The 12,163-nt window shown below is 44.7% G+C and overlaps 1 protein-coding gene and 1 long non-coding RNA gene across 2 annotated transcripts; both read right to left on the bottom strand.

Annotated features, from left to right (window-relative positions):
- Positions 1-4,703: 4,703 nt before the first annotated feature.
- Positions 4,704-7,100, bottom strand: LOC114568639 (stonustoxin subunit beta-like). The gene is made up of 5 exons (XM_028598246.1): positions 6,551-7,100; positions 6,295-6,468; positions 6,036-6,209; positions 5,863-5,909; positions 4,704-5,746 (listed from the first exon to the last, which is right to left on the bottom strand). The coding sequence occupies exons 3-5, from the start codon at positions 6,194-6,196 to the stop codon at positions 5,226-5,228; spliced, it is 729 nt and encodes a 242-aa protein (XP_028454047.1). The 5' UTR covers positions 6,197-6,209; positions 6,295-6,468; positions 6,551-7,100; the 3' UTR covers positions 4,704-5,225.
- Positions 7,101-9,917: 2,817 nt separating this feature from the next.
- On the bottom strand, positions 9,918-11,779 carry LOC114567566 (uncharacterized). The gene is made up of 3 exons (XR_003694196.1): positions 11,679-11,779; positions 10,107-10,198; positions 9,918-9,987 (listed from the first exon to the last, which is right to left on the bottom strand). It is a non-coding gene; the product is annotated as an uncharacterized LOC114567566 (long non-coding RNA).
- Between the last annotated feature and the right edge of the window lie 384 nt (positions 11,780-12,163).

The raw sequence follows: 12,163 nt of genomic DNA, 5'->3' as shown, positions 1-12,163 counted from the left end.
AGCGATCATCACTACACAATCCCCTGCGATATCAGCTGGTGTAGCCTGCCACTTCTGGCGAGCTTGCAGACCCGGCACATAGACCCGGGTGAAACTGGCCCAAAAGTGGTCAGCCAAAACTTGGGAGTTTTTCCAACGGCGGCGACAGATGAGCTCACTTTTGTGGGTAGACTACCTGAGGTAGCGAACCATCAGGCCGCCCCATAAGAAGAACACTGGGAGTCACTGGATCTGGGTCGCTGGCATCTGAAGACATGTAACCCAATGGCTTACTGTTGAGGATCCCTTCCACCTCAGTAATTACAGTGCGAAGCACTTCTTCAGGAACAGGTTGAGCACCGACTGTGCCGAAAGGCGTCAGTGTCAATAGAGGTAAGGAGGTCCAAGTGCACCACCCTAGTTGTGAGGCACTTGAAGATGATCCCCCATCTCTTCTCCCAGCGTCGGCCCACTTTGATCTCAAATGGCCCGAAGCAATCCATTCCTGTAGAATAGAAAGCAGGCTTGAAAAGGCGCAGACGGGCAGATAGCAGGTCTTCTTGCCATTATTGCTCACCATATGGTGAGGGATGTACCATGCCTCACGACCTTCCTCGGCTGGAACTTCCGGTCCACGCTTGATGACAGAGCCTGCCTTTATCAGTTTCTCCATCTCCACTCTGTAAGCTTCTGCCCGTGCACGCTCTCTGGCCAGTCGCCTTTCTACACTTCGTAAACTAGGCATGACTGGTTCTTTAGTAGCCTGAAAGAGCGGCATGTCTCTCCGGCGGAGCAGCGGGGTGGCGTAACGTAGAATGCTATCAACCTCTACCCTGATGGTTTTGGTCTCAAGGATGCTGATGGCCTCTTGGTCCTGCCTTGAACGAGTAACTACTTTCTCGCTTCTGAATGGGACAGTGTCATGTCATCAGCTCGCTCACCTGGGGTGCTACTGCTGTAAACAAACACTGCTACACTCGCCGGGCCCTGCAGGGTCCAGCCCAGCCTTGTGCAGATGGCAGCAGGCCCACCTGGAGGTCCCAATCTGACAGGTTCAATGGGAGTGACGAGATGGGGATGGTCACTCCCAATGAGAAGCAGGGGCTTAACGTTTGTAAGGGTCCGTATGGGAAGGCCAATAAGGTGCTTGTAGGTGTTCCGGAGTTGCTCCATCGCGTAGGTATGGGCAGCTAGTCCAATGCGAGCACTGGTGAATGCACCCGTAATCTTGAACTTGGTCTTTGGCTTCGACGGCGAAGAAATGGAGAACGACACTGATGCACCCCTGAGGGTCTGCACTTCCTCTCTAATTGTGCATAGTGGTAAGTCCTCTTGAGTCCCCTGCACACCTAGTTTCTCTGCAGCATCTGGCAACAGCATAGTTCTCTCTGAACCATCATCAAGTATGGCATAGGTGTTGATCGATTGGTCACCATGGTGTACGGGACTTTGACGACTTTCAGAAGGACCCGACTGCCTTCAGTGGGTCGGTCCAGATACAGAACCTCTGTTGTGCCCCTTGTGCCATGGCTTTCTGCTGCCTGTATTGACGCTGCCTCCTTAGATGGCCTCATATTCACCTCATGCAGCACCTGGAGGTGTTTGCCTTGGCAGAGGCTGCATGTCTTTTTTAAGTTAGACTGAGCCGCCCGGTGTGGCCGTGCACAACGCCAACACCTCTTGTTGCTTTTTATCCATTCGGTCAGCTGATCCTTTGTTAGCCTGGATACCTCTGTACACTGACTGTGGTAGTGTTCCTCGTTGTTGCAGAATGGACAGTATGGCTTGCTCTTGTTCCCTTTGAAGGGGCTGCTTGGCACTGGAGCCTCTGGTTTAGTGGCGTCCTTCACACCATGGAGGACAGTGGTGGGTTGCTTACCCTTCCTACCCTCAGGTCTGGACACTGGCTTCTCCCGAGCTCCTTTCACAGCTGTCCTTCAGAGTCCTGGCACCAAGATTCATATTTCAGCCACTCTGCAAGGTTAGTTAAGGTGTGGGTCTGTGTGCCCTGATGGTACAGCAAACTCGGCTCTCTGCTCAGGTGGCAGCTTGCTCAGCAGACAAGGAACATGTGAGCCACACTGTAGTTCCACCCTCGTGGCCTAGTGTCTTCAGCATTCCCACAAGTGACTGTATCTGGAGTGCAAACTTCTCAAATGCAGCAAAGTCTCCCCGCCTTATGTCTGGTGAGTCCATCACAGCAGCAATACGCCTTAGCGCTATCTGATATGGTTGGCCAAACTTGTCATTTAGGGCAACCATTGTATCTGAGAAGGGTGTTGGGGAGTTAAGGTAAGCGTCTGCTATTAACCTGGCTTCTCTGAGTTGCAAGTGATCGACCAACACTTGGTATTTAAACAGCTCAGATGCATCATGTGGTAAGAGGTTCTCCAATGAAATCTTGAGCCGTGCAAACTCACTTGGGTCCCGACTTGAGAAGTTGCGGATTGTTGGGCGTGGCCCACGGTAACTTGGCTCTGGGACGTTGGAGTTATGACCCTGAGGTGATCTGAAGGGCAGGGGCTGTGTCAACGCCATGCCTGAATGTTGCTGTGGGGGCGTTGGGTTGCAACCCAAGCTCACTCCGTTGACCACTATAAGCTGTAGAGTACTTGGGCTCAGCTGGAGGTAAACTGTGCGGCTGCGGCCGAAGCTGAACGGGCTTGAACCAGGGAGGTGGATGGGTCCCCTGGGCTGAGTGGCTAACTTGTGGCTGGCCCACGAACATGTCAGGAGGTGGGGGTGGCCGTGCTTCTTCCTTAATTCTTGGAGCCTCATCTATTCTCCTAATAAGCGGATGTAGCATAGGTGGGTCACCAGCTCATCCGTTACTGGGGCTGGCCATAGCGGTGGTGCAGGCCAATCATCCTCTTCCTCAGCTTTAGGTTCACTTTCAACAGGTGGCTGCGGCGGCATCACCGTTAATTCTGGCTTTCTGGTATGAAGAGATGTTGGACTCTGTATGTTGCAAACAGCATCTACTAATTGTCTCATCTCCATCTATGCTCGCAGCTCTCTAAGCTCAACTAAATCTGATGCCATGTGCCGCTGTGTCTGCTGCAGGAGGCGTCTTTCATGACGAATGTCGTCTTACTCAACTCGGCTGTCCTCATGTGGATGTATGGGGGTGCAGCGCTGGAGGTAGGGGAGTAGAGTAATCTCATAACTGTTCCCTAAACTCTCTCTGGAAACCGCTGGGGGACTAGCTGATTCTTCTGGCTGTACTGTTGGCTCTCAGCCCTATAGCCCAGGTCCATCTCTTGAAGAATAGCATCCCGCCTCTGCAGGTGAAGGGGAGAGTCATAAGGGGAGGTGAGGGATGTCATCCTGGCCTTTCCCTCCTGGTGAGTATTCTCTGATTCCTCTCTGTACCTCTGACCGATGTAGCCCAGATGATCGACCTCATAATCTGCGTAGCGCACAGGTGGGCGAGTATGCCGTTCGGGACGTGCACCACTAGCATCATACTCTGGATGTAGTTCCATCTCTGACGTAAACCCAGTGATCCGGCTCGAAGGACCATCAATGTAGTGTAGATAAGGGGTAGATGCTCAGTCTAGGTGCTAGTTACAAGGTTATCATTAGGTTCATGCAGGTGTGTCTGCCAGAACACAACTTAAGGCCAAATATCCCGAGCATAAATGAATGAAGAGCTGAGAGATGTTCCTTTCCGTTTATTTCTTTCTCTTTCCTTTATGTACGTTTGAGTGCGAGTGTGGTTTTCTTCTCATTTACGCACACTCTGAAGCAAGATGCTGCTTACAATTACGGTCCAACTGACCAACTAACTATCTCACTGCTTATTAACTGTGTGACGTCACCTATAATATACCAATCAGCACACGCTTTGGCTACCCTGTTACAAGCACTGAATAAACAAGAGTAAACGTGAAACATAAAACACAATACAGTCAACTCTACTAAATAATTGCAACACCAACATAACTTTGGGGCCTTTTCTACATTCATAGTGTGTTCTTGTGAAATAAAAAGTACATCCATAAATCATTAACAATTTACAGCATTATATCTGAGAATCTCGGGATTAAAGGAATGAAAAAGGTGTCTGATAGTTTTGTGATCAATATGAGAAAGAAGTGGAGGGTGGGAGGGATCGGGGGAGATGGACACAGTGATATCATTTGTGATTAGTTTGATCTTTGTTAGTCAAAAAAGCCTCTGTTGTAAAGCTGGAAACTGGTGTGGGTGGGGTTGTTTTACTGATCTTATCCACCGTATTGAATAGAAATGGGATTGTGTCTGTTGTTATAAATTAGATAAGTGTAATGATTACATTCATCTTATTGCTGGACAGCATACAGTGAAATGTTTTATTTCCAAACATGAAGTTCAGAATAAGTCAACTTGAATTCTTTCCAGATTCACTGCAGAATTAAAAGTAACTAATGCTTACTGCACACAAACTACACATCAACACATTTTGATTGGCGCATCTTAATTTATTTTGTAGTCCCTTCAAACAAAGGGACGATATTTTTATTGGAAAAAAATGTTTCCAACATACAAATAATTACATACTGTATGGTTAGTGTGAAAACATTCTAAAAAATGTAGCTGGTACTGATTAAAAAATAAATATTATATATTAATTTATTTAAATATATTTTATATTTATGTCCCATTCATCATTTAAATTAGAGCCAACAGTGCAGTTTGAGCTGTTTACATTCTGTAACAGTTAATGCTCATACTTCAATGCTTCTTCTATTTTTCAAGTTGAACAGTTAAGTTGATCTCTGTACTGTAGCTCTGGAGGTTCATCCATCTGTGGTGAGAGCAAATGTAATTGTTGCTTCATATTTTGGGGTAGTAGATAATTCTTTGACCACTGCAAATTTAGTTTGTTTTATACAGGGCAGTGGATCTGTCCTGGATGACTGCAGGTCCTGCTCATGCAGGGTAGGAACAATAGAACAGTCCACATAACGGCACTAAAACGCTGCAGAGTCCAATGATGTTTCTATTTGGCTTCATCACAATAAGTCAAGTTATTTTACATTACAAGTTTTAGTTTTAAACAATTGTTATTAATATAAAATACAGTATTGATTTGAGCAGCTTTTAACGCAACATTGTTAACATAATTCAACTTCCAATTTTTTGCATATTTGTTTAGTCTCTTACTGAAACGTGTTCACAATTTGTCCATGTGTGCATGTGATCCTGCACAGTTTCAACTACTGTAGCTTGACAGCAGTTGTCTTTCTTCAGCACTGGCTGCTGGTTTACAGCTCACACAGAGACCATGAGGAGCCTGGCCCCACACAGAACCCAAACCCTGGGTAGAGTAGGTCAGTAACCGTGGTGTAGAGGGTGTGGAGGTGGATCAGTTTGTCAGATGAGACACTGTAGAAGGACAGAGTGCCAGCAGGCCAGTCCAGATACACTCCCACTCTGTTCTCGGACGAGGTGGGAGGAGGATTTATGGTTATGCTGCTTTTATTGTGCCAAGCATAGTAAACATCTTGACAGCAGTACAAACTCCAAGAGTGCTTGTTCCCTCCAAACAAACAGTCATCATTATCTTTGTAAGTCACTGCTATATTAACCTCAGTATCCCATTCAACCTCCCAGTAACAGCGACCAGTCAGGCCATTTCTACACCACAGCTGGGGCCAGACGTCATATCTTTCTGGATGATCAGAATATTGCTGTGGCTCAGTCAACGCTATGACCTTTGTGTTGTTGTCAAAAAGGAAGAGATATCTGTGTGCTGTATTTGGGTCCAGTTTGAGGTCAGTGGCATCTGGAAGAAAGAACAAAACACATTACTGCAGATGTGCTATGCATGCAATGGTTAAAATAAATTTAGAATGCAAACAGAGCAGTTTATTTCATGAATTAAATTGAAGATACACTTACATTTCCGGAGATCTGGTTTCAACCATTGGACTCCCCCCGGGTATAATCTACAATGAAGGATTTACCTTTATTCAATGTAACCCAGGCTGAAATATAACAAACATTTGTTTCCAGTTCCGCAGCCTTTCATTATACATTAGTTCTGCCGTGCAGCAACCCCCCACCCCACCAACCTGAGAGTGTCCAGGCTCCAATGTGGATCTTCTAATCCAGCTGACAGCAGCTTCACTCCTGAGTCTCCTGGATGATTGTAGCTCAGGTCCAGCTTTCTCAGATGGGACGGGTTGGAGCTCAGAGATGAGGCCAGAGAAGAACAGCCTTCCTCTGAGATCATACAGCCTGACAATCTAGTAAGATACAACACGATACATGTCAATGGTAACATGGTAACATACAAATGGCCATCTGCTGACCATGTTGATGAACCCTAACCTGAGACCTTCCAGTGTGCAGTGTGAACTCCACAGTCCGGCAAAGAGGAGCTTCACTCTTGAATCCTGCAGGTTGTTGTTACTCAGATCCAGCTCTCTCAGATTAGATGACTGGGAAGAGAGAACTGGGGCCAGAGCTTCACAGCTTCTCTCTGATAGGTTACAACCACTTAGCCTGAAGAAGCAACGAGAAAAAAACATTGAATATGAAAGGACAAATGTAAGTATATTGAATCTTTTCAACTCTTATTACTTACAGAGCTTTGTTGGAGGCTTTGACCACTGGCAGCAGCCTCAGAAGAGCGTCCTCTGAAGCAGAGTATTTCTTCAAGTCAAACACATCCAGATCTTTTTCTGATGACAGTAAGATGAAGACCAGAGCTGACCACTGAGCAGGAGACAGTTCATCTGTGGAGAGACTTCCTGAACTCAGGGACTATTGGATCTCCTCCTCAAGAGAATGATCATTTAGTTCATTCAGACAGTGGAACAGATTGATGCTTCTCTCTGCAGACAGATTCTCCTGGATCTTCTCCTTGATGTACTTGACGGTTTCCTGATTGGTCTGTGAGCTACTTCCTGTCTGTGTCAGCAGACCTCGTAGGAGAGTCTGATTGGTCTCCAGTGAAAGACCCAGGAGCAAGCGGAGGAACAAGTCCAGGTGTCCATTTGGACTCTGTAAATCCTTGTTCACAGCACTCTGGTAGAAACATGTTGATGTTGTTTGTTCTCCTGCCAGCAGGTTGACTCCAGAGTTGATGAAGGTCAGATGGACATGAAGAGCAACCAGAAACTCCTGAACACTCAGATGGATGAAGCAGAACACCTTGTCCTGGTACAGTCCTCTCTCCTCTTTAAAGATCTGTGTGAACACTCCTGAGTACACTGAGGCTGCTCTGATATCGATGCCACACTCTGCCAGGTCTGATTCATAGAAGATCAGGTTGCCTTTCTGCAGCTGCTCAAAAGCCAGTTTTCACAGAGACTCCATCATCTTCCTGGACTCCAGTGTGGATCTGTCTCAGCTCCTCCATCATACTTTATGTTCTTCACTTTGCACTGAACCACCAGGAAGTGGATGTACATGTCAGTCAGGGTCTTGGGCAGCTCTCCTCCCTCTCTGGTCTTCAACACGTCCTCCAGAACTGTAGCAGTGATCCAGCAGAAGACTGGGATGTGACACATGATGTGGAGGCTTTGTGATATCTTGATGTGGGAGATGATTCTGCTGGCCTGCTTCTTGTCTTTGAAGCTCTTCCTGAAGTACTTCTCCTTCTGTTCCATTATTAATGTGACTATTATTGCCACTGTTCATCACACCCCCAACCGGCCCGTCAGACACCGCCTACCAAGAGCCTGGGTCTGTCCGAGGTTTCTTCCCAAGAGGGAGTTTTTCCTCGCCACTGTCGCACTGCTTGCTCTTGAGGGAATTACTGTAATTGTTGGAATTGTTGGGGCTTTGTAAATTATAGAGTGTGGTCTAGACCTACTCTATCTGTAAAGTGTCTCGAGATAACTCTTGTTATGATTTGATACTATAAATAAAAATTGAATTGAATTGAATTGAACTGTGGGTCAGTGAACCCTCTGACCTCTGTCACCATGTCAACACACTCAGGAGGGATCTGATTGGCTGCTGCGGGTCGTGTGGTTATCCAGAGGCGAGCAGAGGGAAGAAGTTTCCCCCTGATGAGGTTGGTCAGCAGCACACTCACTGAGGTGGACGCTGTAACATCAGTCAGGATCTCAGTGTTGAGGAAGTCCAGAGGAAGTTGACACTCATCCAGACCGTCAAAGATGAACACAACCGGGAACTCTTCAAACCTGCATATTCCTGCTTCTTTGGTTTCACTAAAGAAGTAATCAACAAGTTCCACCAAGCTGTACTTTCTCTCTTTAAGCACATTCAGCTCTCTGAAAGTAAATGGAAATGTGAACTGGATGTCCTGGTTGGCTTTGTCTTCCGCCCAGTCCAGAGTGAACTTCTGTGTTAAGACTGTTTTCCCGATGCCAGCCAATCCCTTTGTCATCACTGTTCTGATTGGTTCTTCTCTTCCAGGTGAGGCTTTGAAGATGTCTTCACATGTAATAATTGTTTCTGGTCTGTGTTTTCTCCTGCATGTTGTTTCAATCTGTCTGGCCTCATGTTCATAATTGACCTCTGCAGTCCCTCCCTTTGTGAGGTGGATCTCTGTGTACATCTGATCCAGAGGTTTTGGATTTCCTGCTTTAGCGATCCCCTCAAACACACCATAAGACCTCTGCTTCAGGTTAGATTTAAGTTTTCTCTGGGACATAGCAGGTGTTTCTGGATGATGAAGACAAATAAATGATAGACAGATCACAGTTCAGCTTGATTAATGATACAGGACACTATGCATTCACAATACATATAACAAAGTTTAAATCAGTCTGGCAGTGATACCGTTCCAGAGATATAAAATCCTTTCCTTGAGTATTTTAAACCATTGTGCAGTGTTTTGGCCTTCAAACACAATTATTTATTACTCTAACTGAACTTCTGTAACAGCTTTCATTGTCTCACTGCTGCCCAATGCATTGGCAGGCGATGCCAAGATGCTAAAGGCTTTACACATTGTGGGGCTGTTTTGATTGACAATGTCTTATGGAAGTGGGAGGGTGTGCTTTTAGCTAATTAGATATCCAGAGAAACATACCTGGCTTGTTAACTGCTAGATATTCAACTTTCTGATGCAATTAGTCACTAACTTTGTCTCTCTGGTGTTTGGGTTTGGTGTACATTGAGATTATGAGAGCTGGAAACAGCTACCTACAGGCCTTGATAAGATGGTTCAAACTAAACTATACAGTAAATGTGCCACAAAACCAAATATTAGAAGCTAAAAAGCTCAATGGATCTGTACATCCAGTGTTTCTCTGGTTCCAGACTTTTGTATCTCATCCCACATCTTTTAGTAATTCAAATAGGTCTGGTGCTTATTGACAGCTGTGCAGGGAGAGACCTGCAGGACACTGCCGCAGGTCAGATTTGAACACTGGGCGTCGAGGTATAAACCTCTCCATATCGGGGCGCACTCTACCAACTGAGCTACCCCGGCGCACTTTAAAATGTTTTTTTATTCCTCTTCCAGGACAGACAGATGTGCAATATCTGTGTACAGAATAACAAACATAATACAATTACAGTATAATTTTAATTTTGTGCAATTTCAGCTGTGACTATTAAAAAATATATACATTTTGTGAGGAAATCCCCTTATAAATACCAGCAGCATGTTTTCCTCTAATGCAATATGAAAACATGCAGTTTGAATCTGACAGCTATCACAGGAACACAGTGTAAGCCTTCAAATTTAGATGAAGACTGAAAAAGACAGTTCAATTGTTTTATTGGAAACAAAAATATCCCAGTTAAATCATTCCAGTGCATTTAGGTCCATTTCTTAACATACTCTGTGTCAATAAAAAGCAAACAGCCTTGTTAGTGGTAGATTCAAATCGTCTTACTGCTCTGCAGATGGACAGCCAGCTCCTGCTGGTCCATTCTCCTCAGGAAGTTCAGTGTGATCTTGAGAAATGCCTCCTCCTCCTCCGCCTCCTCCTCCTCCTCCTCACCCTGCTTCTCTGAGCATTCTCTGTGATCTGAACTCAAAATCCTCTGAATCTTCTTCAATTCTTCCTTCACAAAAGTGACAATGTTCTCCTCAAGAATCTGTGAAAAATATTATATTAAATAAGCACCGATATTAAAATCATATAGCCTCAATCCATCTCGTCATCTATTGTGAATGGTTATGTATAATTTCATTTCTAGCGGAGGTATGTACAGACCACAAATATGGAGTCCATGTTTGTTTGAGGATGCTGGGCACCATGCAGCCTGCCTGGAACCACTGGACTTCTTCTGGGCGGATCGGAATATTCTGGGAAACCATGTATTTAATCATTACATCACCCTTATTTGTGCAAATGGGGTGAGTTTGTCTTTATTTTCTTTAGTTTGTTAAGTTTATTTAGGGTATGCATTTAACTTATTTTTTAAAGTTCTTAATATGTTTGTTCTCCGATATTAACATGATTTACAACAATTGTAATTCTAACAGGGGGCCTACAAAATAAGTTGAGTTTGGCTGTTAATAAATGGTCTTGACAAGGCTGACCTCTGTGGTAACAGAGAGCTGGAGAGTCCTAAATGAAGTTAGCTATCACATCTACCCCACTTTTATATAACCCTTTATATAATGAAGCCAGCTATAGCAATAGCTCTCTAACCCCTGCAAGTAGTCACTATGTCACAAAGCTTCCAGATCCACCTATTTCTGAAGATGAACACTTTAATTTCATCCTAACAATGTCATGATACTTTTTCATTTGTTTCTGAGCAAACAGTCATTATTCACACAACCATGGGAGCTCGCTCTGTTCAGGTAAATGTTAATTAGGTTGTCGAAAGTATTTGAACAAATGACCAATGCTGTTCTAAAAAACACTTCTTTTCATTGTCATCGTTTTATTCTCACCTTTTACTGGCAGCCGGCGCGTGCCATCCCTCACTTTCATTGCGCCACGGGGCGACCCTCTGACTTGCGAGCGCATTAAACTCCTTGGTCCGTGTTTACAGACGGGTCGGGGGGGTCGGACATCGCCTTTTTACGTGAGCCGATCCCCGCCCTGGCGACGCGACGCGGTTGGGGCATACTGAGTGACAGTCCGCCCAGGTTAACAGCCGCACCGGGAGCAGGGGGCCCCGCCCCCTCCCCGCGTATAGAGAGGGCGCAGCAAGGGTTATTGAGGTAATTGAGTCGCATCAAATCCACCTTGGTTGTTCACAATGCGGTCGCATTGAAAAAAAATCTGATCTGGGCAAGATTTGAGTGTTCACACTACTTCTGCACAAGTCTGACCTGGTCACTTGACCCCAAACAAAAAAACTAAAAATCGGATTTGGACCACTTTTGCCTTTAGTCTGAATGTAGCCTTTATGATTTCAACTCAAAATATATTACAAATAAAACTAATAATAGTGAATATTTTAATGCATATATTTATGTCTAAATGTCTCTTGTCTAGTTAGCGAGACTGCTATCTTGGCGGCCTTTTGTGGCTGGCAATGTTACTGGCTGGCCAGCATTTTGCCAGCTAGAGTACAATTACCCCTGCAAGTAGTCACTATGTCACAAAGCTTCCAGATCCACCTATTTCTGAAGATGAACAAATTAATTTCACCCTAACAATGTCATGCTACTTTTGCATTGGTTTCCGAGAGAACAGTCATTATTCACACAACCATGGGAGCTCGCTCTGTTCAGGTAAAATTTTAATTAGGTTGTTGAAAGTATTTGAACAAATGACCAATGCTGTTCTAAAAAACACTTCTTTTTATTGTCATTGTTTTATTCTCACCTTTTACTGGCAGGTTGGGGTCCATTTGAGAAGTCCTCAGGTTTACCCATGGACCGCTCACTCTTCATGGACACACAGCTGGCTGGAGAGGCAGTTTGTTCCTGCAGGATACTGATCAAAACACATTTTATGATTTCAACTGAAAATATATTACAAATAAAACTAATTATTATTATATTAATTATTATATAGTGAATATTTGTATGCATATAATTATGTCTAAATGTCCTTTGTCCAGTTAGAAAACCAGCTATCTTGGTAGCATTTAGTTGCTGGCTTGTGCCAGTGTTGCTGGCTGGCTACGATGTTAAAGGTTAGTATGCCCAACAATTAGTCAACGCTAAAAGGGCGCCATCATAGTTTTACCCTAACCATGTCACTCTACGTTTGACTTTGTTTCTGTGAGAGAATCAGTAATTATGTGATCATTGTGCATTGTCCTTAAAATAAATAATTGAAATTCAAACAACCACAGGAGCTCGCTC

This window comes from Perca flavescens, chromosome 14 (genome assembly GCF_004354835.1).
Source record: "Perca flavescens isolate YP-PL-M2 chromosome 14, PFLA_1.0, whole genome shotgun sequence".
Lineage (NCBI taxonomy): Eukaryota > Metazoa > Chordata > Actinopteri > Perciformes > Percidae > Perca > Perca flavescens.
The sequence above is the reverse complement of the archived record's forward strand: the minus strand, read 5'-3'. Positions and strand labels throughout refer to the sequence as shown.